Source organism: Ahaetulla prasina, chromosome 1, assembly GCF_028640845.1.
Source record: "Ahaetulla prasina isolate Xishuangbanna chromosome 1, ASM2864084v1, whole genome shotgun sequence".
NCBI classification, from domain to species: Eukaryota; Metazoa; Chordata; class Lepidosauria; order Squamata; family Colubridae; genus Ahaetulla; species Ahaetulla prasina.
In genome coordinates, this window is record NC_080539.1 from 147,224,489 (window position 1) to 147,249,235 (window position 24,747).

Sequence of the window (24,747 nt, forward strand, 5' to 3'; positions counted from 1 at the left end):
ATTTTGAGACAAAAATTTTTGCTTCATGAATAAGAAGCAATGAGGTCTGTTATCATTAATATTCTGAATGTCATCTGAATATTCAAGACAGCCAGGGAAGCAGTTATCTTTTAAGCTAGACCACATTATTTCTAAGGGCAAATGGAATAGGAAAGGAAGTGTGCCATAAAAATATTATTTCACAGTATTTTTTCAAAATATTGTTTCAAATAATATTATTATATTATTATAACCCATCTGAAAGAAAGCACAGTGTGATTGCAAAAACATTTAAAAAACCCCTCTTGATCTAGTGCTATTGGGCCATTGGCTACTAACTGCTATCTTAGGTTTTATAGAAAGCAGGCCCTTTAAAATGTAACAACACATGCTTTTTATAGGCTCATAATCCATTTCACAATGTAAATACAGAATTCACGCCTTTACAGAATAATTTTTCAAATAAACTCAGCAGGCAAAGACAAGGCCTTAGAGGTACTTTAAAAAAGAGAGAAAGGCAAAGACAAGGCAGAACAAGGGTTCCATAACATATAGAAATGAAAATCTCACTCTTTACCAGGTATGAGCTTGTCAGGACCATTTCTGGAGGTTATTTCAGTAAATTCTCTTAAAATCTTAGCAGCCTTTTTGGCTTCCGATTTCAAATTGGAAGGTATGGGATTGTTCACTAGAAGAGAAAAAAATAATATAAAAGGCCTTATAATAGTACAACATTGACAAGAGAAGCCAAAACCATCTTTCATTTTTCCCAATGGTTTGTAAGACTTGATTGGACCATAACTCTCTACCTTAGTCATATTCTGTGATGCTATTACAATTTCTTTCAATATCTGCATAATGGCGGAACTCAGGAGAACATCGCTCTCTCATTGAATGAGAAACTGAGGGACAATCTCTTTCCAATCATATCCACCAGTCCTATCAGCTCATCTGGGATGGGTATGTTTTGCAACCTGTCAGCTAGGGAATGTTGTCTGGCTAGAAAGAAACACTTTTATGTCATGGCTCCCTCCCTTTGGAACATCATTCCACAAAGATCAGATTAGCCTTGACTTTCAGGCCTTTGAAGTAGTTCAGAGAGGGAAGCGCTAACCATGAACATTAACAATACATTTATTGTAAAGTTACAGTAACAGCATCTTGGAGGCCTGAAAGTACATCTCCCTCCTGTCCACCTTTAGAGCCCAAGAAATTAGGAAGGGTCCTTTTTTAGGCCCTGCAGTGCCACATTGTTTCGGAAAGCCCAGGTGCCACTTCTCTTGATTGTTGCTAGATCAGGGGTGTCCAAACTACGGCCCGCGGGCCAACTGCGGCCCGCGGGTCAGTTTTTATTGGCCCGCAGCAAATTCTGAAAATATAATTGAATATGGCCCACCGCCTTCACCATTCTGCCCGGCTTCCCAGGTGGGGTGGCCTGGTGCAATAGAAGGTTGCGCAACGTCTCGGGTAAAATATGTAATAAAAATCGTAGATGGCTCCTGTTTCTGTACGTGACTCTTCCGCCCCGGCGCGGGGCTGTTGCAAAGAGGGTTGGGGCAGTTCAGCCGCCGAGCAGCAGGGGGAGCTCGCGCAGCAACGGAAAGGTGGCGCCTGCGTAGCTGCGCCGCCAAAATGGGCGACTCTGAGGATGAATTTCGGTGGCGGGATCCGCTGGAGCGGCGGCGGGGAAGCGGCGCGCTGGATAGGCACAGGCGCTGCTCCGCCGCCGCCGCCCCCGCCCCCGGAGTGCGGACTGAAGCGAGGCGGTGCCTCGGCTGCCCGGGAGGAAGAGGCAGCGGAGGCGGACGGAGAGCCGCTGGTGGTTCCGCCAAGTTCCGCTGGAGGCCGGGCCAGGCGGGAGGCGGCCCAGGGCTGGTGAGTCAGGCGGGAGGCGGGAGTGGGGGAAGAGGCTGAGGGATCGCCGCCTGGGAGCCACTGACTGCCACCTGCTCTCCGCCTAGAGACGGCGGGCCACGGAGGCCGCCACCCCGCTGCTGCTTCAAGGGCCGGAGGACGCCAGCCGCGGACTCAAGGTCCGGGCGGCCCTACTGCTTTTGAGGCCCGGCCGCGCCCGCACGCCCCGCTGCCCACCAGCTGCTGGAAAGGGCCCGGCTAATGCGAGGCCGGGCTGGCTGTGGGAGCTGAGCTCGTTGACGGGCACTGGCGTAGCTGCGCCGCCAAAATGGGCGACTCTGAGGATGAATTTCGGTGGCGGATCCGCTGGGCGGCGGCGGGGAAGCGGCGCTGGATAGGCACAGGCGCTGCTCCGCCGCCGCCGCCGCCCCCGGAGTGCGGACTGAAGCGAGGCGGTGCCTCGGCTGCCCGGGAGGAAGAGGCAGCGGAGGCGGACGGAGAGCCGCTGGTGGTTCCGCCAAGTTCCGCTCGGAGGCCTGGCCAGGCGGGAGGCGGCCCAGGGCTGGTGAGTCAGGCGGGAGGCGGGGAGTGGGGGGGGAGAGGCTGAGGGGGTCGCCGCCTGGGAGGCACCGGCTGCCACCTGGTGTCCGCCTAGAGACGGCGGGCCACGGAGGCCGCCGCCCCGCTGCTGCTTCAAGGGCCGGAGGACACCAGCCGCGGACTCAAGGCCTGGGCGGCCCTACTGCTTTTGGAGGCCCCGGCCGCGCCCCGCACGCCCCCGCTGCCCACCAGCTGCTGGAAAGGGGCCCCGGCTAATGCGAGGCCGGGCTGGCTGTGGGAGCTGAGCTCGTTGACGGGCACCCCGGCCGTAGCTCCTTGGGAGGCCGATCAGGTGCGTGGCTGCGGCGAAGCGTCGGGCTCTTCTCCGGGGTCCTCCCTTCCCCTTGGGGGCAGCTGAGCCGTCGCTCTTTTGCGGCGTTTCTGTCCCCGGAGCATCCCGAGGCCGAGTTCGCCTTCAATCCAAATATTACATTAAAAATCAACATAACACAAACACACACGTACACAAACATAGAGATACACATGCACATATATATAACTCACACACATATAGTATACTTAAGCCTAAACTGTGCATAGGGACTACCCAGACGGCTGAAAAAAGTGATTTCTGACAGGTTCTCACACTTTTGACTGGTCCTCACACGTACAACTATCTTTACATTTTGCACCCTATCTTGTAACCGTGGTGAAGAGAAGCAGTTGTGAAATGAGTGATATGGTTGTTAAAAATGCTGCAATGGGCATAAATGTGAGGATGGTCATAAGTGTGAGGACTGGTCAAAAATTACTTTTTTTAGCCCTCTGAGTAGTTTCTATGCCCATAGCCACATCCACTCAGTCACATGAGCAGTTAGCCACGCCCACCAGTCACATGACCACCAAGCCACACCCCAAAATAAGCCACGCCCATCCCCCCCCCCGTGGCCCGGGCCTTTGCTTATTTTTCTGTATTTGGCCCTCACTCAAAAAAGTTTGGACACCCCTGTGCTAGATCCTCCTCCTCCTCCTGTCTCTCAAGGACATTTTCACAGACCATAAGACTGACCTTGCTGACTTCCCATAAGGCCTTGAAATGTGGTTTCACCACTGGGCATGGGGAGCTAGAAGTGTGGTAAAGAGAGCCCGTGCGGTCTGGTGGTGAAAGCACCAGGCTAGAAACCAGGAGATAGTGAGTTCTAATCCTGCTTTAGGCATGAAAGCCAGACAGGAGAATTTGAGCCAGTCACTTCTCTCTCAACCCAGCCCACCTCACAAGGTTGTTGTTGTGAGGAAAATAGGAGGAGGAAGGAGAGTTAGGTACTTTCAGTGCCTTAAGTATAGTAAAATAGTAAAGGCGAGATAAAAATCAAATAAATAAATAAATAAATATATGCATATATACATACATACAGCCTGTGTAGTAGTTGTATTATTGTTGATGGGTATTGGAATACCTCACCTATAGATTTTGTTGTCTTTTATGTTGTTTTTAATTGTTTTTAATCCTTTTTTTCTATTTTTTCTGTTATTTTTAAAAATGTGATGAGCTGCCCTGAGTCATATATTTGAGGTTGGTAACTATATAGATAGGTATAGATTGAAATTAATAAATAAAATCTTAACACAGGAATATTTACTGATATTAAAGTAATAGGTTATTTTTTTCCACCATTGAGCTTAAGATAAACAAGAAGTTTATCTTAAGCTCAATAAATAATCGTTCTAATTTAATTCTACCAACTATCAAGAGAAAAATGTAGCAGGAAATTCAAAAGCAGTTGTTCAGTTTTAGCAAGGAAATTTACTGGCTGATGATTTGAAATGCTTACTTCCCAGCTATTAAATTGAGAAAGATGATAATGAACAGGAAATCATATTTCAATGCTGCAAAATATTTAAAACTTTAAAGAAAACTCAGTTTATAGTTAACAATATGACTAATTACTCACTGAGTTTATTCTGTGAAGGGAAGCCTTTTTGTCATAAAACTAATCCAAGTGAAATAAATGAAGTTCTGTTGTAAGTTTTAATGGTCCCATTAAATTCTAAAAATATTTAAGGATCTGTTATGATATTTTCAAGAACTTGTAACTAATGAATAGACTACTGCAAGTTAAGACAGAAATAAGCATTTGAATTGCAATATATATTTGCTTATAACAGCTACAATTGAATACTGAGCTGTTCCCCGAGAGAGAAAGAGAGAGAAGGAAATGTATTTACATATATGTATATATTATGTGTTTTTTTCATTTAAATACTGCCAAAATTGTATGACTCCTGGGGTTTCTAATCAAAAAACAAAATGGGATTTAACTACAACTTATTCAATTTTTATCTTAAACAAATTCAACATTGAAACATTAAAATAAACATTTATTTATGTTGTCTTCAGACCAGGCAACATCAATTTCAAAAGCTCCACTATCTATAATAGCTGCAAGTACTGTTTCGTAAGAGAGCTTGCAGCCGCCTCATTATGCCAATATTTGATAAGAGGGCAAACATTATTGTGTACTACCCAGTTGCTTTTGGTGACATGGGCTGCCACACAAGTTGGATTAATAAATAAATTATTTAAAAAATAGGGTAAAGAGGTGGAAATATTTCAGGAACAGTTTCTTATATTATTGTCCTTTTATTGCAAAAGGCCAGATTTTGTCTTAATGAATTTACAATTAGTATTTGATACAGAGAGAGAGATCACATGGGATTAGTCACATTTTCACATACTTAATTCTAATTTACAATACAGAATGAACATACTGTTTTGGAAAGTATGAGATCTGGGAAACTCTTAAGAAAGAGATGAGAGAGATAAAGGAATGAGGGAAGGAAGGAAAGAGAGAGATGTCATCTCACAAGAATTTTTCCCCTGCATTATAATTAAACAAATACACAGTGCAAGACACGATTAGAAAATAATAACATACTATCATACATCAAATACAATAGGTCCAGGAAATTACAATATATAATTATTATATCATTTTCCCCATTGACCGTTTGCAATACTTCCACAGAAAATAGACAGTCCATGAACCATAAATTGGGAACCATCATAAGTATAAGTAGTCCTCAAGTTACAAACCACTCATTCAGCAACCAGTTACATTGGCACTGAACAAGTGGAACTTATAACCGACAATCAAGGTTGTGACTGCTGCAGTGTTCCAGCAGTCTTATGATTGCAATTCAGGCACTTGGCAACCAGCTCAAATAAGGGTTGCAGTGTCCCATGGTCATGTGATCACCATGTGTAAGCTTCCATGCTAGTTTCTCATAAGCAAAGTCAAAGAGAAACTTCCAAGAGGAAGCTGGTAGGAGGTTGCAAGTTACTCACAATCCTGCTGCTTTTTCTCCTGAGGAGCCCCTGGGTAACATGGAGATCTTGTGCTGAGTAGCGCATACCCACCCACCCACTGTGGTGCCCACCCTTTTGGCATCTACCGACCTGCACCCGGTAGCACCCACAGGCCTGCATGTCTGGGATGAGCTTTCCCACATTGTGTTCATATGAGATCCTTGCTTAATGACCTGTGTGATCATTGCTTAATGACAATAAGAACTGCCAGGATTGCCATCACTAGTCATGTGGTATCACATTCATGACTGCATTCCTTAGCAATGGAAATTTGAGCCCCAATCATCACCGAACCCCCAGGATTACATAACTATTACTACATTCTAATAGTTCTCTGCTTTTGTTAATAACATTAATCTCCCTTTTGCAGCTGTTTTCAAAAACATCATGAAACACCAGAATTAACAACAAACACCCCAAAGTTCACATACTATTTGCATATCTTTAATAAATAACATGCATTAACTATTGTTGATTTAAATGCATAGCCAAAGCAGCACAGCCCTTCTGCACTGTGCAATTCTCTCTACCTACATTTTATTGATGATGGTTTTTATCCGATTTGTTGTAAAAAGAAAAGTTGAGAATAGTCTTAGAAACACTCATTCTATTAGTGTATGCTTCTACGGTTTGCTTTCTCTGTGTTCAAAAGACCATATCCATTTTTTAGAATTGCAATTCATTTATATATTTACCAACAATGAGATGGAGGCTAGATTATTTGAGATATTCATAAAGATTTCCTAATTAATATTGAAGATTATTATTAGAATCTGAAAGTTTACTGAATGTATTAATAACATTTATCATCCAAACAGCTAAATAATTCTGTTCTCAGAAACTAAAGCACCTGGTTTTGTCTGTTCCATCTAAGACAATTATGATCTCTTTGGGCAATTGCTACGAAAGGATGAGGATCACCTGAAATAATTGGGATACAGGATAAAAGGCTGCAGAAAATGGAAAAAAGGACCTTATTTCAGGGCTACAATGCATCTACCAGTCCTCTGCAACAAGTGGTTCACTAGTTCCTTATCCAATTTTTACCCTGTGTTTCAATTTTAATTTTTACTGTGAATGTATTTACATTAATAGATTTTGTCCATATCTATTGTAATATTCTATTTCAAGCAGATCAAATAGTAGAGAAAAGGTACAAACATTTGCACCTGTGTGAACAACCCAAGGTAAAAGGAGTTAGCTGAACGGCTTTCCCTGAGTAAAACATTCAATACAGCTCTAAAGGAAGATCTACCTTGAAACTTCTTTAACCTAATTTTTTTTGGGGGGGGGGGAATTCCAGTCAGTCTAAGTAGTTGAAGAAAATCAAAAGATATTACAAGTGCAGCAGTATATTTAGGACTTTAACAGCTAAAAGTGGAATAATAATCCTAAAATTTTTGATCCTAAAATTTAACTGGTAGCCAATGCAGTCATGTGAAATTAAAAATGAAATGCTACTCATAGATTAAAATTATCCACAGAATTATAAAAAATTGAAGCTATCAGCAGCTTCCACATTAGGAAAAAAAAGTTACTTGAAGAAAGATAAGTTTTAATAGCTTCCACTAACTCAGAAAGGCAGGAGGAAAAAGAACCCAGAAACTTAAAAACAAGAGCTTTTACTTCTACATTACAGTAGATAAATGTATTGTAAACAGATGGCTTCCTGCTTGCCTGTTATAAATTAATGAACTCTTTCAATTGTAGTCTTCTGCTAAGAAGCCAATTCCTAAACAAAGGCTAGGTATACGGAGAACAGAGTTTTACCCTGCCTAGGCCAAGGCTAATAATATTGTTAAATTAAATTCAACTCTTCAACTATATTCAAGATTAACTCCATGTAGTAATCTGAAAAAAATGTAGTCAAAGCATAAATGATGTAACAATTTAGGATATAGGATATAAGTGTTGTGGAGTTGGACCAGTCTCCTAGTGGGTGGGTGAAGAGTATAGCTCTTATAATAAACAGCAGTTGCAGCTTAAATGGATAAATGCCTAGCCTAAATAAGTAAACAACTTGGAAAACTTGAAAGTGTCTTAACAATATCAACCCCTTGGGTCAGGTGACCAGGAAGGAAGGAATTGAAGAATAGAGGGGTCTTCTGCAGAGATTTGATCGACTTCTAAACTGCCTCTCCTAAACAAATACATAGGGGAGTATTTTCCCCCTCTGCAGTACTCTTATCCAGATCCAACAATTTTTTACATATTGTTATTCTTTCCCCTCTATTCTTTTTAGAAGCAGATAAGCTGTGTCTTGAATCCTTTATTCTTAATCTTTTTTTCAATATTCAACTGACTGAGAAGACTAAAAAAGGATATTAAGCTCTCTTCCAGATCTGCTTTTTGGCAAGGATATATGAAATCCCACCATGCCCAGTTCACCTTAGTTTTGTCTATACAGCAATTTATAACGGGGAATAGTTTATTTAAAGAACTGCATGCCATTAAAAAAAAGCCTGTTCTTCTGGTTTCTATTAGTCTGCTCTGCCCTCCGTTCACTGCCTAAAACAAATGAGGAAAGAAAAATTGGAGCAAAGGGTTATTGCTGTGATGGCAAACCTACGGCATGCGTCCCAACGGAAGTCAGAAAACTGGCCCTTTCTGGCCTGTGGGGAGGTGGCGAAGACACTTTTTGCCCTCCCCAGACTCCTAGAGAGGTTCTGGAGGCTGGGGACAGCAAAAAAAGGGCCTTCCGGTCCCAGAAGGCCTCTGGCGGGTAAGGAAGGCTGTTTTCACCCTCCCCAGACTCCTAGAGAGGCTCTGGAGCCAGGTAAGAGAGAAAAACAGACCTACTGGGCCAGCGTGTGCCGGGATCATGGGTGTGTGTATTGCGCATGCATGCATGGGGGCAGGGTGCATAGAATTATGTATGTGGGCATACACGTGCACGACACCCCCGCCCCCCTTTCCTGGCACATGATGGCAAAAAGGTTAGCCATCACTGGCTTATTGTCTATCTGGATTTTCAAGTGTTGACAGTAATTTATCCAATTACTAACCATAAGCATTTTTAAGGCTACTTCAGGGTCCAACACCATAGAAAGTAACACAACTGCCTGTATATCTCCTAACTTTGGATAACTAGGGTCAATATGAATCATTTATTTACACATACATACTTTAGTTATTTTTATAAATAACTCAAGGCAATGAACATCCTTCCTCCTATTTTCCCCACAACAACCACCTTATGAGATGGGTTGGGCTGAGAAACTGTAACTGGTCTAAGGTCACCCATCCGGCTTTCATGCCTAAAGTGGGACAACAACTCAATTTCCTGGTTTCTAATGCGGTGCCTTAACCATATACACAGTGTAACTGATGAGATGTTTCACTGTCTCTTCTCAACAGTTTCTACTGCTGATGTGTTTTGGGAATTAATAGTTAATATTATACAATGAGAAGTTTGCAGTTACTACTGAAAAGTAGTACTTTGGGTACTATTTTTTTTAAATTTGAATTTATATCCCGCCCTTCTCCGAAGACTCAGGGTGGCTTACACTGTGTTAAGCAATAGTCTTCATCCATTTGTATATTATATACAAAGTCAACTTTTATTGCCCCCAACAATCTGGGTCCTCATTTTACCTACCTTATAAAGGATGGAAGGCTGAGTCAACCTTGGGCCTGGTGGGACTTGAACTTGCAGTAATTGCAAGCAGCTGTGTTAATAACAGACAGACTTAGTCTGCTGAGCCACCAGAGGCCCTACCCTATTTGGGTAGTACTTTTGGTACTACTTTTGCCACAATTTCTGGCAAAAAAATCCCCCCTCCCATTAGCACAAGGAAGAAACCTAGATTACAGCTCAGTTGTAAAATTTATTCTAGTAACTCTTGGGTAGTTCCAAAACTATATTTTGATTATAAAACTCCATTCATGGTTCTTCTTTTTAGGTATTTAGGAGAGCAGCGTTCGTTACCAGTAGTCCAACATCAGAGATCTATTCGTATCTTTTCAAACTAATATGCTATAGATGCTTTCTCCTTTTACATGTGCCTGCCTATAAAACTATTTCCCAACAATTTTTTTAAAAAAAATCACATAAATTACCAGGAAAAACAACAATAACAATCAGCCTTTCAACCACATTGATCACAACAAGAGTAAACCAAACATAATTTTACCTCAGCAGGTGGCAGCACAGGGTTTGCTCTTTCTGGTTTACTCATAGCTCAAGCATGGTTGGGCGTGATTACTATTTGGATGGGACAGTATCAGGAAAAACAAGGGCTATAGGCTAAACTAGGAAGTCAAAAAACAAAACAAAACCAAAACCATATCCCCATCCTGAAATAAAGCCACAGCAAGCCGCATGGAAAGACCATATATGTGTCAGAGTCATGTTTGCCTCTGTCCTTGAAATATATGTTTCTTAGATTCTTATCCCGCCTTTATCATTCAGATACAGAAATCACATCATTAGTATAATCTCAAAGGTTATGAAGGAGATACAAAGCGTTTCGTTTTAGCTGGTGTGGATCTATCTTCCCCACACGTTCATTGCAAGCCCAATACATATACAAATACATATTCATTACAGCCAAATACAAATACAGCAGATTTCCAACCAGGCAATCCATAAATGGGTCTATGCAACACAAGGAAGAAATGCAGGCAGACGCGGACCCTCCCGGACTAACCCCCACCACCTTTCTCAAAATCCCAATACATAAAACCTTCTCCTTCCCAGACCAGCCTTCTCCAGATACTCACTTCTGTCGGGCGTCCCTGGTTGGAAAAGCTCCTCTTGACTTAAAAGCCGCGCGCTCACCCACGCGAGAAAAGGAACACGGTCACATCCCCACCGAAACCCTTCGCCTGGGCAAGACGGAGGCTATTGCGGCAGCAGCTACTGCTGCTCACCTGAAGCAGGTGCATTTGGGAGGGGAATAGCTGACTTCCCGAGTGCCTGATTTTTAAAGGGGGAAAAAAATGAGCGAAGGAAACCGCGCGGGTTGACGGGCATTTTGCTAATATCTTGGGCTTCTGGTTTGAAGTTCTACGTACACCCTATCCAAAGAGGCCACCAAACGTCTTCGGCCCTGACATTTTAAATTAATATCCAGGCAATGGACGAAGACGGACCTGGCCGTTGCCGTAAAGCGGCGAAAAGAGGCTTTACGTCAGTTCGAGAACGGCTTTGTCCGCTTTTCCTTCGCTCGTTGCCTTCGGGGTTTTGAGCGATCATGGCGGCGGGGCAGACGAAGTCCGTTTTATTCGTCTGCTTGGGTGAGTGGCGTTTTTTGGTTTTTTGGGGTTTTTTTTTTAGGGAAAGAGAGGTGGGGTGCATCGGTTGGCAAAAAAAAGGGGGCTATTGGTCTTTTATTTTGATACAGGGACGAGAAAGGAAAGATTAGAAATTAAAAGAATTTTCATTTACTTCTTTCCCCCGCTGTTCCCAAGAATGATAAATAAGGACTATTATTTTCCATTGCACCTATTCCTTATTTCTCATCTCTCATCTTTGCCGCTTCTTCCTTGCATTTTTCCTGAGTTGCTACATTGCATCTTTTGCCTGCGTCTCTGGCAAAGGCATTTTACATGTAGTACAGCAGCAGAAGGGAGGCTGCTGTTTTAGCCTAAACCTCAGTTTACCGGCCCTGCGATTCACGAAGATGGGGGAAATAACTGTAACGGCAGGAGGATAAACTGTTTATTTTGGCGAGCGTGCATCATTTCTGCAGAGAGGAGACTCTGCTAGTGACTGCATTGTTTTCCTTTGGATAGCTTCAGTATATCTGATGAAACCAGACACGTTTTAGTCCATTAGAATTAAAGTCAGAATTAAGTCAGAATTTAGAATTAAGTCAGAATTTAGTCAGAATTAAAGCTAAAGGCATGTTTTGACTGCACTGATTGGAATATTTTTAAAGATACCTCTGCAGACCTGGATGAACTCACAGATACTGTAACATCATATGTCAGCTTCTGTGAAGACCTATGTGTACCTACAAGGAACTTGCGAATACACAGTAATAACAAACCTTGGTTTACACCTAAACTTAAGCAGCTACGACATTCCAAAGAGGAAGCCTACAGAAAAGGTGATAAAATGCTGTACAATCAGGCCAGAAATGCACTAACAAGGGAGATAAGAGCAGCAAAAAGAAGCTACTCTGAAAAGCTAAAGAATCAATTTTCAGCAAATGAACCAGCAAACATGTGGAAAACTCTTAAAAATATCACCGGCTATGGCAAACCTCCTTCCCAGGCTGAAGGTAATCAACAACTGGCAGATGACCTGAATGAGTTTTACTGCAGGTTTGAAAGGAAACTACAGCCACCTATCTCCACAACCCCATCTCAGACACACCAACAACAGCCAAGCCTCCTACAACTGACCCCATTTCATTGGGTTCACAACTCCTAGTGATCACAGAAAAGGAAGTGCAGGACCTATTTCACAGACAAAAGCCAGGAAAAGCTCCAGGCCCAGATAAGATAACTCCTTCTTGCTTAAAAGTCTGTGCTGACCAATTGGCCCCATCTTCACCCATATTTTCAATAAATCACTAGAGATGTGCTATGTTCCTTCTTGCTTCAAACGCTCTACCATCATCCCAGTGCCAAGAAGCCCACCATCAAGGAACTGAATGACTACAGACCAGTTGCTCTAACATCTGTAGTCATGAATACCTTTGAAAGGCTAGTGCTTTCCTACCTGAAAACCATCACGAATCCGCTTTTAGACCCCTTGCAATTTGCATACCGAGCAAATAGATCAACAGATGATGCTGTTAATATGGCTCTGCACTACATCCTACAACATCTTGAGTCTCCAAAGACCTATGCAAGGGTCCTTGTTGTAGACTTTAGTTCAGCATTCAATACCATCATTCCAGACATTCTTCTAACTAAGCTAAACCAGCTACAGGTACCGGAACAGACTTGTAAGTGGATCACAAGCTTCCTAACAAACAGGAAGCAGCAGGTGAAGCTAAGCAAGATCACATCAAATACCTGTACAATTAGCACAGGGCCCCCCCAAGGCTGTGTGCTCTCCCCACTTCTCTTCTCTCTGTATACCAATGACTGCATCTCCAATGATCCATTTGTTAAGCTACTGAAGTTCGCAGATGACACAACAGTGATTGGTCTCATTCGAGACAATGACGAATCCGCATATAGACGAGAGGTCGAACGACTAGCCTTGTGGTGCAACCAAAACAATCTGGAACTGAACACACTCAAAACCGTAGAAATGGTGGTAGATTTTAGGAAAACCCTTCCATACTTCCACCTCTCACAATACTTGACAACACAGTATCAACAGTAGAAACCTTCAAATTTCTGGGTTCTATCATATCGCAAGATCTCAAATGGACAGCTAACATCAAAACATCATTAAAAAGGACAACAAAGAATGTTCTTTCTGCGCCAACTCAGTAAGCTCAAACTGCCCAAGGAGCTGCTGATCCAATTCTACAGAGGAATTATTGAGTCTGTCATTTGCACCTCTATAACTGTCTGGTTCGGTTCTGCAACCCAACAAGAAAACACAGACTTCAGAGGATAATTAGAACTGCAGAAAAATAATTGCTACCAACTTGCCTTCCATTGAGGACCTGTATACTGCACGAATCAAGAAGAGGGCCGTGAAAATATTTGCAGATCCCTCGCATCCTGGACATAAACTGTTTCAACTCCTACCCTCAAAACGACGCTATAGAGCACTGCACACCAGAACAACTAGACACAAGAACAGTTTTTTCCCGAAGGCCATCACTCTGCTAAACAAATAATTCCCTCAACACTGTCAGACTATTTACTGAATCTGCACTACTATTAATCGTTTCATAGTTCCCATCACCAATCTCTTTCCACTTATGACTGTATGACTATAACTTGTTGCTGGCAATCCTTATGATTTATATTGATATATTGACCATCAATTGTGTTGTAAATGTCGTACCTTGATGAACGTATCTTTTCTTTTATGTACACTGAGAGCATATGCACCAAGACAAATTCCTTGTGTGTCCAATCACACTTGGCCAATAAAATTCTATTCTATTCTATTAGCTTCAGAACTTTATCCACTTAATGTTTTTTAAAATCTCACTTCCCTTCCACCCTTCCCGTGCCCTTTTCCAGTTAATTTGGGATACTGTAAATAACAATAAACAATATGAAATGACTGCTTGCATGCTATATATACACTTCTCTTCACTTTTGCTATTCCATTTTTTTTTTGAAAAGCTGGATGATGGATTCACTAAGGCAGCAATGACACAAGTCATTAATTGAAACAAGTGACTTGGATTTTAAAAAAAAAACAGCAAATAGGATTTAATTCATAATATAAACATTTCTTTAAAAGATCAACTCTATTTCTTGCTTGGGTTTGTACAAATGGGGCTCCTGTCATTCACAGTTGACACAGTGAAACTTGGGACAGCTGTAAACCGGAACTGTTAAAGAAGATATACCAATCAGTTCTTTAAAGAAAATATTTAAAATGCCTAATATGTACTGCCTAAAAGCATGTTTACTTATGCCTACAGATATGTTACTTTCATAACAAATAAATAACTGCTACAAAAAGAAATCCTAATATGTAGATAAATTGACAGAATAAAGGTTCTTCACTTAACACTTAACACTGATTTTAACTGATTCTTGGTAATACTAGCAATCATTGGTAGATGTTAGTATAAGCATCTTTGCAAATGCCGCTTTGAACCCATTTTAAGTGTCTTAAAATATAACTTCACATACATGGAAAGGTGAAGCAGAGTTGGCAGACATCTGCATTCTGATAATTCTATAATCCACAACTCAGAATAATGAGCATCTGGAGTGGGGGCATTGGAAGCCAGTGATAAAATGTGTATTATGATATCCTCCTTCAAATACATATACATATTTGAATCAGATGCTGGGACCCAAGTATCACAGCATTTACATGGTGATCTTACCATATACAGCATGTGTCAGTATTTTGACATGATTGTGGTTTGCTATAGCTACCACTACTCAGATTTATTTTCTGGGACTTTATTACTATAAATTTGTGATTGTTAGAGTGCAGTTCTGTCACTCAAAGAATTTACTAGTGACCATTTCAGATGCTGTTACGTTGGTTGAAATATTTACCTGTACTGTGAAAACTTTATTAAAAATGTTCTCTATTCTGTTTGTCTTGTTGGTACACCATGTTTTTGGTGATCTGTTACCATAATCTGCAGAAAATTAGATACAGTTATAATCCTATGCATGGTTACACCAAGGTTGATCATGTTAAATTCAATACAATTTACTATCAGAATAGTCTGTAGAGGTTAAGGCCCACATTTCTGTTATCTCATTATGGCAGGAGAGTCATGACCCATTTAATTTCTGATAACTGCGTTAAAGAACATGCAAGTAATTTTCTATATAGTCACAACTCTGTTTAACTTCTCTTTGAATATTTGCAGAACAAAAAATGAGTTAATGCAATGGTTTGGTTTGGTTTGGTTTGGTTTGGTTTATATTATGTGTAAACTTATTGAATAAGCCCCAGTGGTTTATTCCATATACTAAGTACCATAACATTTAGCAAGCCATGTATGAGCTTGAATAATTTGTCATAAAACCAGCAAATAACCTATAGTTTAAAGTGCTGTGTGATCCCAGTAAGTGAATTAAATTTGACCAGCACTTTTTTAGTTACAGCTGTTCTCTACTAAGTACAACTAGATCTACTAACTAATTTTAAAAGTACTGTCCTAGTAATTTTATAAACACCATGCTTTTGAAACCAGATACTGTAGGACAGAATACCGTATAGGACACCCTTCACTCAGTACTTTGTTGAAGCACCTTTACAGCCTCAAATCTTTGGGTATGATGCGACAAGCTTTGCATACCTGGAATGGGCGATATTCTGCCATTCTTCCTTGCAAATCCTCTCAAGCTCAGTCAGGTTAAATGGCGACCTCCAGAGATGGTCAGTAGGGTTCAAATCAGGGTTTGGCTAGGCCACTCTAAGACATTCACAGAGTTGTTCCTAAATTACTCCTGAGTTGTCTTGGCTATGTGCTTAGGAATGTTGTCATATTGGAAAGTGAACCTTCAGCTCAGTCTGAGGTCCTGAGTGCTGTGGAACAGGTTTTCATTGAGGATATCCTTGTACTTTGCTCCATTCAGCTTTCTCTCAACCCTGACCAATCTCCCAACCCCTGCTGATGAAAAATACCCCTATATTCTGATGCTGTCACCACCATGCTTCACTATTGGGATTATATTGGGCAGGTGATAAGCGGTGCCTGGTTTCCTCCAGACATAACATTTAGAATTGAGGTCAAACAGTGTAATATTGGCTTCATCAGACCAGAGAATCTTGTTCCTCACAAGAGTCCTTCAGGTCTTTTTTTAAAAACTCCAAAAAGGCTAGCATGTGTTCTGCACTGAGGAGAGGCTTCTGTCTAGCCACAAAGCGCAGATCAGTGGAAGGCTGCAGTGATGGTTGTCCTTCTGGAACTCTGTCCCATTTCCACACAGAATCTCTGGAGCTCAATCAGAGTAACCATCAGGTTTTTAGTCAATTCTCTTACTAAGGCCCTTCCCACAATTGCTCAGTTTGACCGTACAATCAGCTCCTAGAAGAATCCTCGTTGCGCCAAACCTCTTCTATTTGAGAATTATGGAGGTCACTGTGCTCTTAGGAACCTTCATTGCAGCAGAAATTTTACTGTAGCCTTACCCAGATCTGTCCCTTGCAATAATCTTGTCTCTGAGCTCTGCAGGCAGTTCCTTTGACCTCATGGCTTTTGCTCTGCTACAGTATGTCACCTGTGAGGCCTTCTATAGAGAGGTGTGTGCCTTGCCAAATCATGTCTAATCAATTTAATTTACCAAAGGTGGACTCTAATCAAGGTGTAGAAACATATCAGCACCGATCAAGAGAAATGAGAAGCACCAGAGCTAACTTTCAAATGTTAGCTCTTTCAAAACTTTCAAAGAGTATGAATATTTATGCCAATGTAATATTTCAGTTTTCTTTTTTTAATAAATTTACAGACATTTCTAAAATTCTGTTTTCACTTTGTCATTATTGGATACTGAGTGTAGATTAATGAAAAAAAATGAATTTCAACAAGTTTAGAATCAGGCTGCAGCATAACAAAATTGACAAAAGTGAAGGAGGTCTGAATACTTTCTGAATGCACTGTTGACTTTGTATATAATATACAAATGGATGAAGACTATTGCTTAACACAGTGTAAGCCACCCTGAGTCTTCGGAGAAGGGCGGGATATAAATGCAAATAAAAAAAAAACTGTATCAATTAATTAAATATTTCCTACATTAGAAAGGAAGATATAATTGGAAAGGAACTTAGTGGCTTTCTCCAGGCCAAGAGAGATTAGATTTGCTTTTAGCTGAAGCCAAAAAGAGACAAGTTTGCTTTTTTCTTTTTCCTCATACCTGCCTATATATGTTTCATGAGTATGTATTTTTTTCCATATATGTAAAATTGTATTTTAGAATCATTGGACTGAATCTTTATTTCTACAGGGAATATTTGCCGGTCTCCCATAGCTGAAGCTGTTTTTAGAAAACTTGTAACTGAAGAAAACCTTGAAAACAAGGTAAACTTGATTTTAATTACCGGTACTCAAGCCATTTTTCTGCTAGCATTATTTAAATAAATTGCTTTGTTTTTCTGTAGTGGAGGATAGACAGTGCAGCAACCTCTACATATGAAATAGGAAATTCCCCAGATTATCGAGGCCAGAATTGCATGAGAAACCATGGCATAATTATGAATCATATTGCCAGGCAGGTACTGTACCCATATTTTTTTTAAATGTCTGTCTGCCTATGTTCTTATTGTTTGCAGTGGATAATAGACAGTGGTGCTGTTTCTGACTGGAATGTGGGACGCTATCCAGATCCAAGGGCTTTAAACTGTCTGAGAAATCATGAAATTGAAACAGCTCATAAAGCACGACAGGTAGAAAGAAGTGTCTGTGTGTGCGTGTGTATGTGTACTTGGGTGCATGTGTTTTCAGAAAACATGGACATACCTGCGTGGCACAACTGTTTTGTGTTCTGTGCAAGGGTGGATAAAGCACTGTATATTGAATAATCAGTGCAACGTCTTCGTAAAAATGAAGCTATAGATACTGATAACACTGCAACCAGATTCACTTCTGAATGTGGGGTTTTGCTACAGATCCTTATTGGGAATGTCACTGGCCATTGGCCATTTCCTCAGCTTGGATATTTGGACACATCTTTGCTTGGGTTTACACATGCTGAATAAGATGGCATCCAGGACAGATTAAAAATGAATGATTTTTAAAAATTTAAATGGGATTTATAAATTAATCTCAGATTTTAAAGTGAATAAAATATGTAATCGTGAAAATGGATTTATATTCTACTTTATACAAAGTACTTTATACAGATAGTTCTCGACTTAGGATGGTGCTATATGAAAGGACAGCCACATGAACTAAATTTGGGCACAGGACCTTGCCTACAGTTACGACCATAGGAGCTCTGCAACTCCCCCATGATCTCCCCTGCATCTCAGCTGCCTACCTAGTCAGCTATTGAGCGCAAACCTACTACAGCCAGGGAGGCCTTGGCTGGCTATGGGATTCACCAGCATGTGCAAAACATCACAATTAATGTCACTGTTTTTCTTCAGCTGCTGATAAGCATGGGCAGCCTACATGAGGCATAGCCTTCCTACCGAAGATCCTCACTCCATTCTCCAAGCAGCATTAGTTAATATAGACAGGGAGGCTGTTCTCATGGGGCCAGCCCACTCTGGGGTTGCATGGCCCTCTCTGCTCCCCCCAAAGGCCACAGAGCCAAGTTTTGGCCCCTTTGCGGAAGGTCAGGAGCATGAGGGTTGGCTCTGTGGGCAAGGTGTTCCATAATGCAGGGGCACTGGCAGAGAAGGCTTTCTTCCTAGACCCCGCCAGCTAAATTCTTTGACTTAAGGGAGTTGCAGCATATCTCCCCTGCCTGTTCAAGCGGGATGGGCTAATGTAATGGGCCAAAACCAGTTCTATAGCAAACATAGTGTCATCACACAGATGGCTTTATTTGTGTATTGGAAATCTGTTGGACATCAAGTCCATTATATCAAAGTCCACTGAATTAAGATGCCACTTTACCATTAAAGGAGGTTTTCAGTTAAATTCTTCTCATAAAGAATAGGAACTGTATGCAATTATTTGTTGTAGATGTTTGAAGGACATTATTTATTATATTCGCCAAAAGAACAATAGTTACCAGTTTTTATATATTGTACTAGAATCTTTGGTACTTTCTGGCTGGCATTCTTGAGCAAACAACAAAACATTGCTTCTGGTTAAAATAGCAATCAATTGCATTTTTAATTATTCATAAATAATCTTATTTTTTCTTCTTTAGCTAAAAATTGAATATATCTTTTGAATTTTAGGTTACAAAAGATGATTTCCTGTCATTTGATTATATTCTTTGCATGGATGAAAGCAACTTAAAGTAAGTGGTAAAAGCTGTGAATTTTGCTAATAAATGTTTGCATGTCCAACATACTCCCTTCACATCACTTAAAGTAAAACCTTGTGAAATTCAGTGTTCTTCCTTCTAAATAGACATTTGTAAGATTATTTAAAATGTACAAAATATTAGAATGGAACATGAAGGTATGAAAAACAGGGGTTTTTCTTTATATCCAAAGCACTGACATACAGATCTCAGCAAACACTTTTGTCTGCTGTGTCTCTAATGTTACCTTCATCTTGTGGGATAGCTTCAAGTGGTCCTCAGGATTCCAGTTTTAAGTAGTAACATTTTCCCCATGAAGCAGGTTGTATACCTGCTGGTTTCAGTTTCACTGGCCATTCTGCTGAGTCACAGTGATGTGAAACCTAGCATCTATGAGCCACTTTAGCTGGCGCAAGCTTGCTCTGTTCCCCCCTCCCTTCCCAATATTTGAGCAATGTCAGATATTTTAATTTGAAAAGCAGGAAGGTCCAGTGTATTCACACAGGCTCTTCCCTTTACCTACTAGTTTTCCAGGCAGAGAGGCCTTGATTAGTTCAAACTAAGTTGACCACTACCAGTTCCCTCTCTACCACTTCATACGGCACTTCCCTTCTGCCACGCCTGTCAGCAATAACTGGTTTGGCATTCTGAGCTTTAAATCTACATCCAGTAGAAGCCTCTGTGAACAGACTTGTGCAATGCACCTGCCCAAAACCAGAGTGAATTTTAACAGACCGCTAAATCCACCAGCCTAGCCATCTGTTAGAACTCATCCTCAGTCCCATTCCACATGATTGTGTGGTAAATGTTTTCCTCATAGCTGGTGATGCTTGGTGGATCAGGAAGGAAACAAAGCTGAGGGTTTGTTCCTTGTCCCTTTCCTTAACATGTTGTGCACAGGGCAGAATAAGGTCATAGCCATTTGGCAGAGTTATGCCTGTGGTAGGATAAGTGCAGCGAATATTATGCTGGTTAAAGGACTGGTGGATAGTACTTTAACTTGGCTGTGGAAAAAAGTCGTAATATAGCTCGATTGTTTCATCTCCAGAACTTTGATTGCAATTCCATATTTGATAGACAGACTGACATCCCTTAACTGCAACTTCCCTGTACAATTCATACATTTCCCCTTGCTTTAGGATTCTCTCTTTTACATTAAGCCAAGGGCTGGATCATGAATTAATTAGGGTTTGCCTACTTTAAATGAGCCATTATGACAATTATCCTTTTTGAATAGTTGCAAGAGGTTAGCATTTCCTACTGGCAGGTACCCGAAGGAAGATGCAGCAACATTTTAACATGTGATTTTTCATCCCATTTTATTGGCTGAGAGTAAAACTAAGATATTTGTTGCTTTCCCCCCAATTTTTCTTCCAAAATGAATTGTGAACAGATTTCAATTTCTACTTGGCAACATGCTTAAAAGCCATAGAAAATTGCTCACTGTAGATCTCATTGTGAATAGATGCCTTTGTTATTAGGGGAGTCTATTACACCATTCCAAGAGCAGGTGTTTCTTTTATAAGCAGCAATACTGATAAAAAAATATATTCTTTACTTAATAATAATGAAAAGTTAACTAATCTTTTTTAGTGACTTGAAAAGAAAATGCAGTCAGATTAAAAATTGCAAAGCTAAAATTGAACTTCTTGGTAGTTACGATCCAGAGAAACAGCTTATTATTGAAGATCCATATTATGTAAGTATTTTCTCATTTAATCTATTTAATTATTGTTATTTGTAAGAAAAAAATGTTTGTAATTTGGGATTCTGTATTTTCTCTCTTTTTTATTTTTCACCTCCAGGGAAATGATGAAGATTTTGAAACTGTTTATCAACAATGTCTCAGATGCTGTAAAGAATTTTTGGAAAAACCTCATTGATGTGGCTTTGTTTCTGAACGTAAATAATTCTGACATTAGTGCAAAATCTCAATATTAAACTATCATAGTGTGCCTCTAAAATAGATACATTTGTGCATTCTTAATTTTAATGTTTGTAGTATACCGAATGGGTGTACATTATTTGAGAAGATGTCTTTTTCAAAATTAAATTGATTTTATCAAATATATGATGAATGAATATTGTGCTGGTCAACTATGTAAGAAAAAAAACCTGTTGGTACTAAACCAAGTGAATAAATATGTGTTATTCCATGTACAGGGAGTCCTTGACTTGTGACCACAAGTGAGCCTGGAAATTAAGTTGTTAATTAAATTTTTAAGTTGTGGTCATTAAGTGGCTCACCACATGACCTGACTCAACTTTAGAACCTTCATGGCTTTCCCAGACATGGTTGTTAAGCAGAGTACGGGATGCCTCAGGAGGTGAGGAGGTCTCTGAAGGATGCTCGGCACAGGCCACGTGCAAGTTCCGGGAGTGCTGTGGTGTGCCACAGATGCAGGGAGGCCAGGGAAAGAAGCTGTAGTTGTTGGCTCTGCAGTGCAGCGAAATAATGTGACACTCAGAAAGAGGCTTCCACAGTGAGGCATAAAGCAACCCTCCCATCATGAACCCTGAATGCTTGGGAAGCTCCAGTCCAGCTGCCCTCACTGCCCTGCCCTGCCCACCCCATGCCAACTGACCTTCATCAGCCTGGCCCTTTATGAAAAAGACGAAAAATGCTAAAGGCAACAGCTCAGCTGCAGTGTCGGAACTTGCTTCGTGTTGGGAAAAAAATCTTGCCTCACTTTGCCCTGGCTCTGTGAAGAGATCGCAATTTCCCAAGGTTGCGCAAAACACCCTCGATTCTAAAAGCAAAAGTTTCAGCTGGCTTTAGCAATTTTCCCTGAAAAGAGTCAGACTGGGCATGCCTCGTAAACTTGATATTTTTAAGAAGTTTCAGGTTGACTTTCCTGGGTTAAAACCGTTGAGCACATGTTCCTAGAGGAGAGCAACACCCTTGGAGTCTCTGGGGCATTTGGAACTTCCGATGGGGCAGCTGCTTCGTGCTGCACTGTAGAGGTTTCCAGAGTGTTCGGCCCTGGGGAGGGCTGATTGCTTTGTCCTGCACTATTCAACTTCCCTGGCATTTAAGGTCATAGATGGGGGCAGGAGAGAGAAGCAAGTGGAAGGAACTTGAATTTTGATCATGTGACTGCAGGGAGGTTGCAGTGGCTCTAACTTCAAGCACGGGTCATGTGTCCATTCAGTGCGGTTGTAAGTCAAAGACCGCCTGCATATAGATATATAACAGTTCATTTAGTGACCATTTGAAGTTATAGCAGCACTGAAAAAAGTGACATGACTTTTTCATACCGTGTTTCCCCGAATATAAGACCCCGTCTTATATTTTTTTGAACCCTGAAATAAGCGTTTGGCCTTATTGCCATGCACTCAACAGTCCGATTGGGCTTATTATCAGGGGATGTCTTATTTTGGGGGAAACAGGGTACGTATGACCTTGCAGCATCCCTGTGGTTACGTGATTGGCAATTGCAGTGATTCGTTTAACAACTTTGGCAAGAAAAGTTGTAAAATGGGACAAAACTCACTTTTGGGCTCAGTTGTGGTCATAAGTCGAGGACTATCTGTATTGTAGATACATAAAAACTCTTGGATGTGTTAACGTGGCACAGTAGTCTGTTTCCTGTTGCTATTATTAACTGTGGTGTTCTAAATATTTTCTTTTCACATTGAAACTTTATAAATACTTCCCTGTACATTTTTATTTGTCAGTTGCTAGGTGTCTGAAAAATATATTTTGATATTCTTTCATCACTTTATGTTATACAAAATATAGTACAGGAGGTGAGCCAGAAGAAAAATAATAATATAGAAAAGATTTTATGATATTCAGCCATATAGAATGCTGTGATGCAAATATTTGCAGTTCTGCATTAGCACTGACAAAATAATTCCTTGCTGGTATAATCTTTTTTTAAAGAATACAAATTGAAGTAAATAACTGCTTATTTATTTTTAAACTTAAAATAGCTTTAAAGGCTAATGACTTGATGTTTGAAAAAAGTACTATAGCATTCTGAAGTAAGATAATAATAGATTATGTGTTTCAAATTCTGATCAGTTCCTTTAAAGCTCCAGCACTAATTTCCATAATATGAAAAAACTAAAAAAATAATGTTAGGAAATTATTACATTATTGTTTGTTACACAAATGTAATCCAAATGTAATTATGGGTCCTGGTACGTATTTGTGGAAGGCATAAATTGATTGGGGGAAGGATTTAAAAGCCTATAGAGTTTGTAATTTTACAGTGGAAATAAAACCACTACCTTCCCCTTACATTGCATTTTTACTGATCTTCCTTATGACATCATTGGTTTCTTTCTTTTCTTCACCTGCTCCCTCCTACTTTTGAAACAACATTGTTTATGGATGCTTCAAGATTAAGCCAAAGAGAAGTTGTTAGACAGAAGCAGGCAGCGAAGTCCATAGTAAGCTGGCAAAGATCTGCTTATTAAAAAAGCACATACTGAAGGATGTTGACATAAACCAGTGATTCTATGTAAATATTGTATGAGTCACTTCTGATTATTGTCAGTACATGCAGTGTAATGTTGTGTGGTTAATTAATTGTTTAAAAGATAACAGAGGGTTGCATGCAATTGTTTGCCAAAACTTTCATCTTCTACTCAGAGCATATTTTGTCTGAATTTTGCATTTATTCAGAATGTTGCCATAATCCCTTTTTAGCCAAGAGGCCTTATAAACACTGCAAGGGGAAGTATAAGCCAGCGCTATTTTCCCCCGTTCTCTTTTAGAGTTAGTTTTTGTGTGTCTTCAAGTCTTCCCAAAAGAGGAATCTTTATAGGCCTGTAGTGGACTTTGCTGCTGTTCGTGTTACTTTCTGGATTTGTCATTTTTAAGCCATAATTCCTATTAATAAGACGCTTTGCTCAAGTTCTATTAAAAAATACTCTAGGGACCTGTTTTGCTTTCATTAATGTCAGGTTTTATTTCAAGCAAATTTACAGATATCATAATTAACTTCCAGGCCTGTGATTAGTATGTGCAAGACCAAATAAAATAATGAAAAAGCTATTTTACTTCTTGTAAAATTTTCATTTTATCTAGCTATGGTAGTAACTTTATAACTGTATTTTGTAAATTATCTATGCAAAGAGATGATATATGAAACCTGGTCCTGATCATTTACAAAATTTTTCTTTCTATGATAACTGTTGATTTACCACTTAAAAATAAGACTCTATATTTTTATATCACATATTAATGATATTAAAAATGAGTGTTTTGTATATTATCCTTAACTTAAGTTTTTAATAGCAAAATGTATTGTTAGCAAGGAACAATACATTTGAACAAGGTTTATCTACATAAATTAATTGAACACAAAGGGATTTTTCACAAAATTTGTCATTTATGTCAAATAACCATTTTTATTACAGTTAATGATTGGGGCAGATTTTGATGGTATTAATGATTATTGCAAGCAAATTCCTCACTTTTGATATATTTAATCAAACATGAGACTCGATTCAAATATCCTTAAATGCTAATGTTTCCTCTGAACAGACATTGAAAGTTACATTTTCCCCAG

At 40.2% G+C, this 24,747-nt stretch overlaps 2 protein-coding genes across 7 annotated transcripts in view; one reads left to right on the forward strand and one right to left on the reverse strand.

Moving 5' to 3' along the window:
* SH3YL1 (SH3 and SYLF domain containing 1) overlaps positions 1–10,617 on the reverse strand; it is a 34,285-nt gene extending 23,668 nt beyond the window's left edge. For 2 of the 3 annotated variants that reach the window (XM_058177674.1, XM_058177657.1), the window contains exons 1-2: positions 10,463–10,615; positions 557–667 (exon numbers count right to left, since the gene is read on the reverse strand). In XM_058177674.1, coding sequence (XP_058033657.1) covers positions 557–667; position 10,463 — 112 coding nt within the window. In that variant the 5' untranslated portion in view covers positions 10,464–10,615. Of the gene's footprint in view, positions 1–556; positions 668–10,462 lie in introns of all 3 variants that reach the window. The other variant, XM_058177665.1, reaches the window with a different exon arrangement.
* Positions 10,618–10,760: 143 nt separating this feature from the next.
* On the forward strand, positions 10,761–24,230 carry ACP1 (acid phosphatase 1). 4 transcript variants are annotated; one of them, XM_058177685.1, is made up of 6 exons: positions 10,761–10,978; positions 17,252–17,325; positions 17,406–17,519; positions 19,158–19,219; positions 20,819–20,924; positions 21,031–24,230. In XM_058177685.1, exons 1-6 carry the CDS (start codon positions 10,936–10,938, stop codon positions 21,106–21,108), a joined length of 477 nt encoding a protein of 158 aa, XP_058033668.1. In that variant the 5' UTR covers positions 10,761–10,935; the 3' UTR covers positions 21,109–24,230. The 4 variants fall into 4 exon arrangements, with proteins under 4 accessions (XP_058033668.1, XP_058033685.1, XP_058033678.1 ...); XM_058177702.1 differs by having other exon boundaries at positions 20,882–20,924; XM_058177695.1 differs by lacking the exon at positions 17,406–17,519 and adding an exon at positions 17,577–17,690.
* The last annotated feature ends 517 nt before the right edge of the window (positions 24,231–24,747 follow it).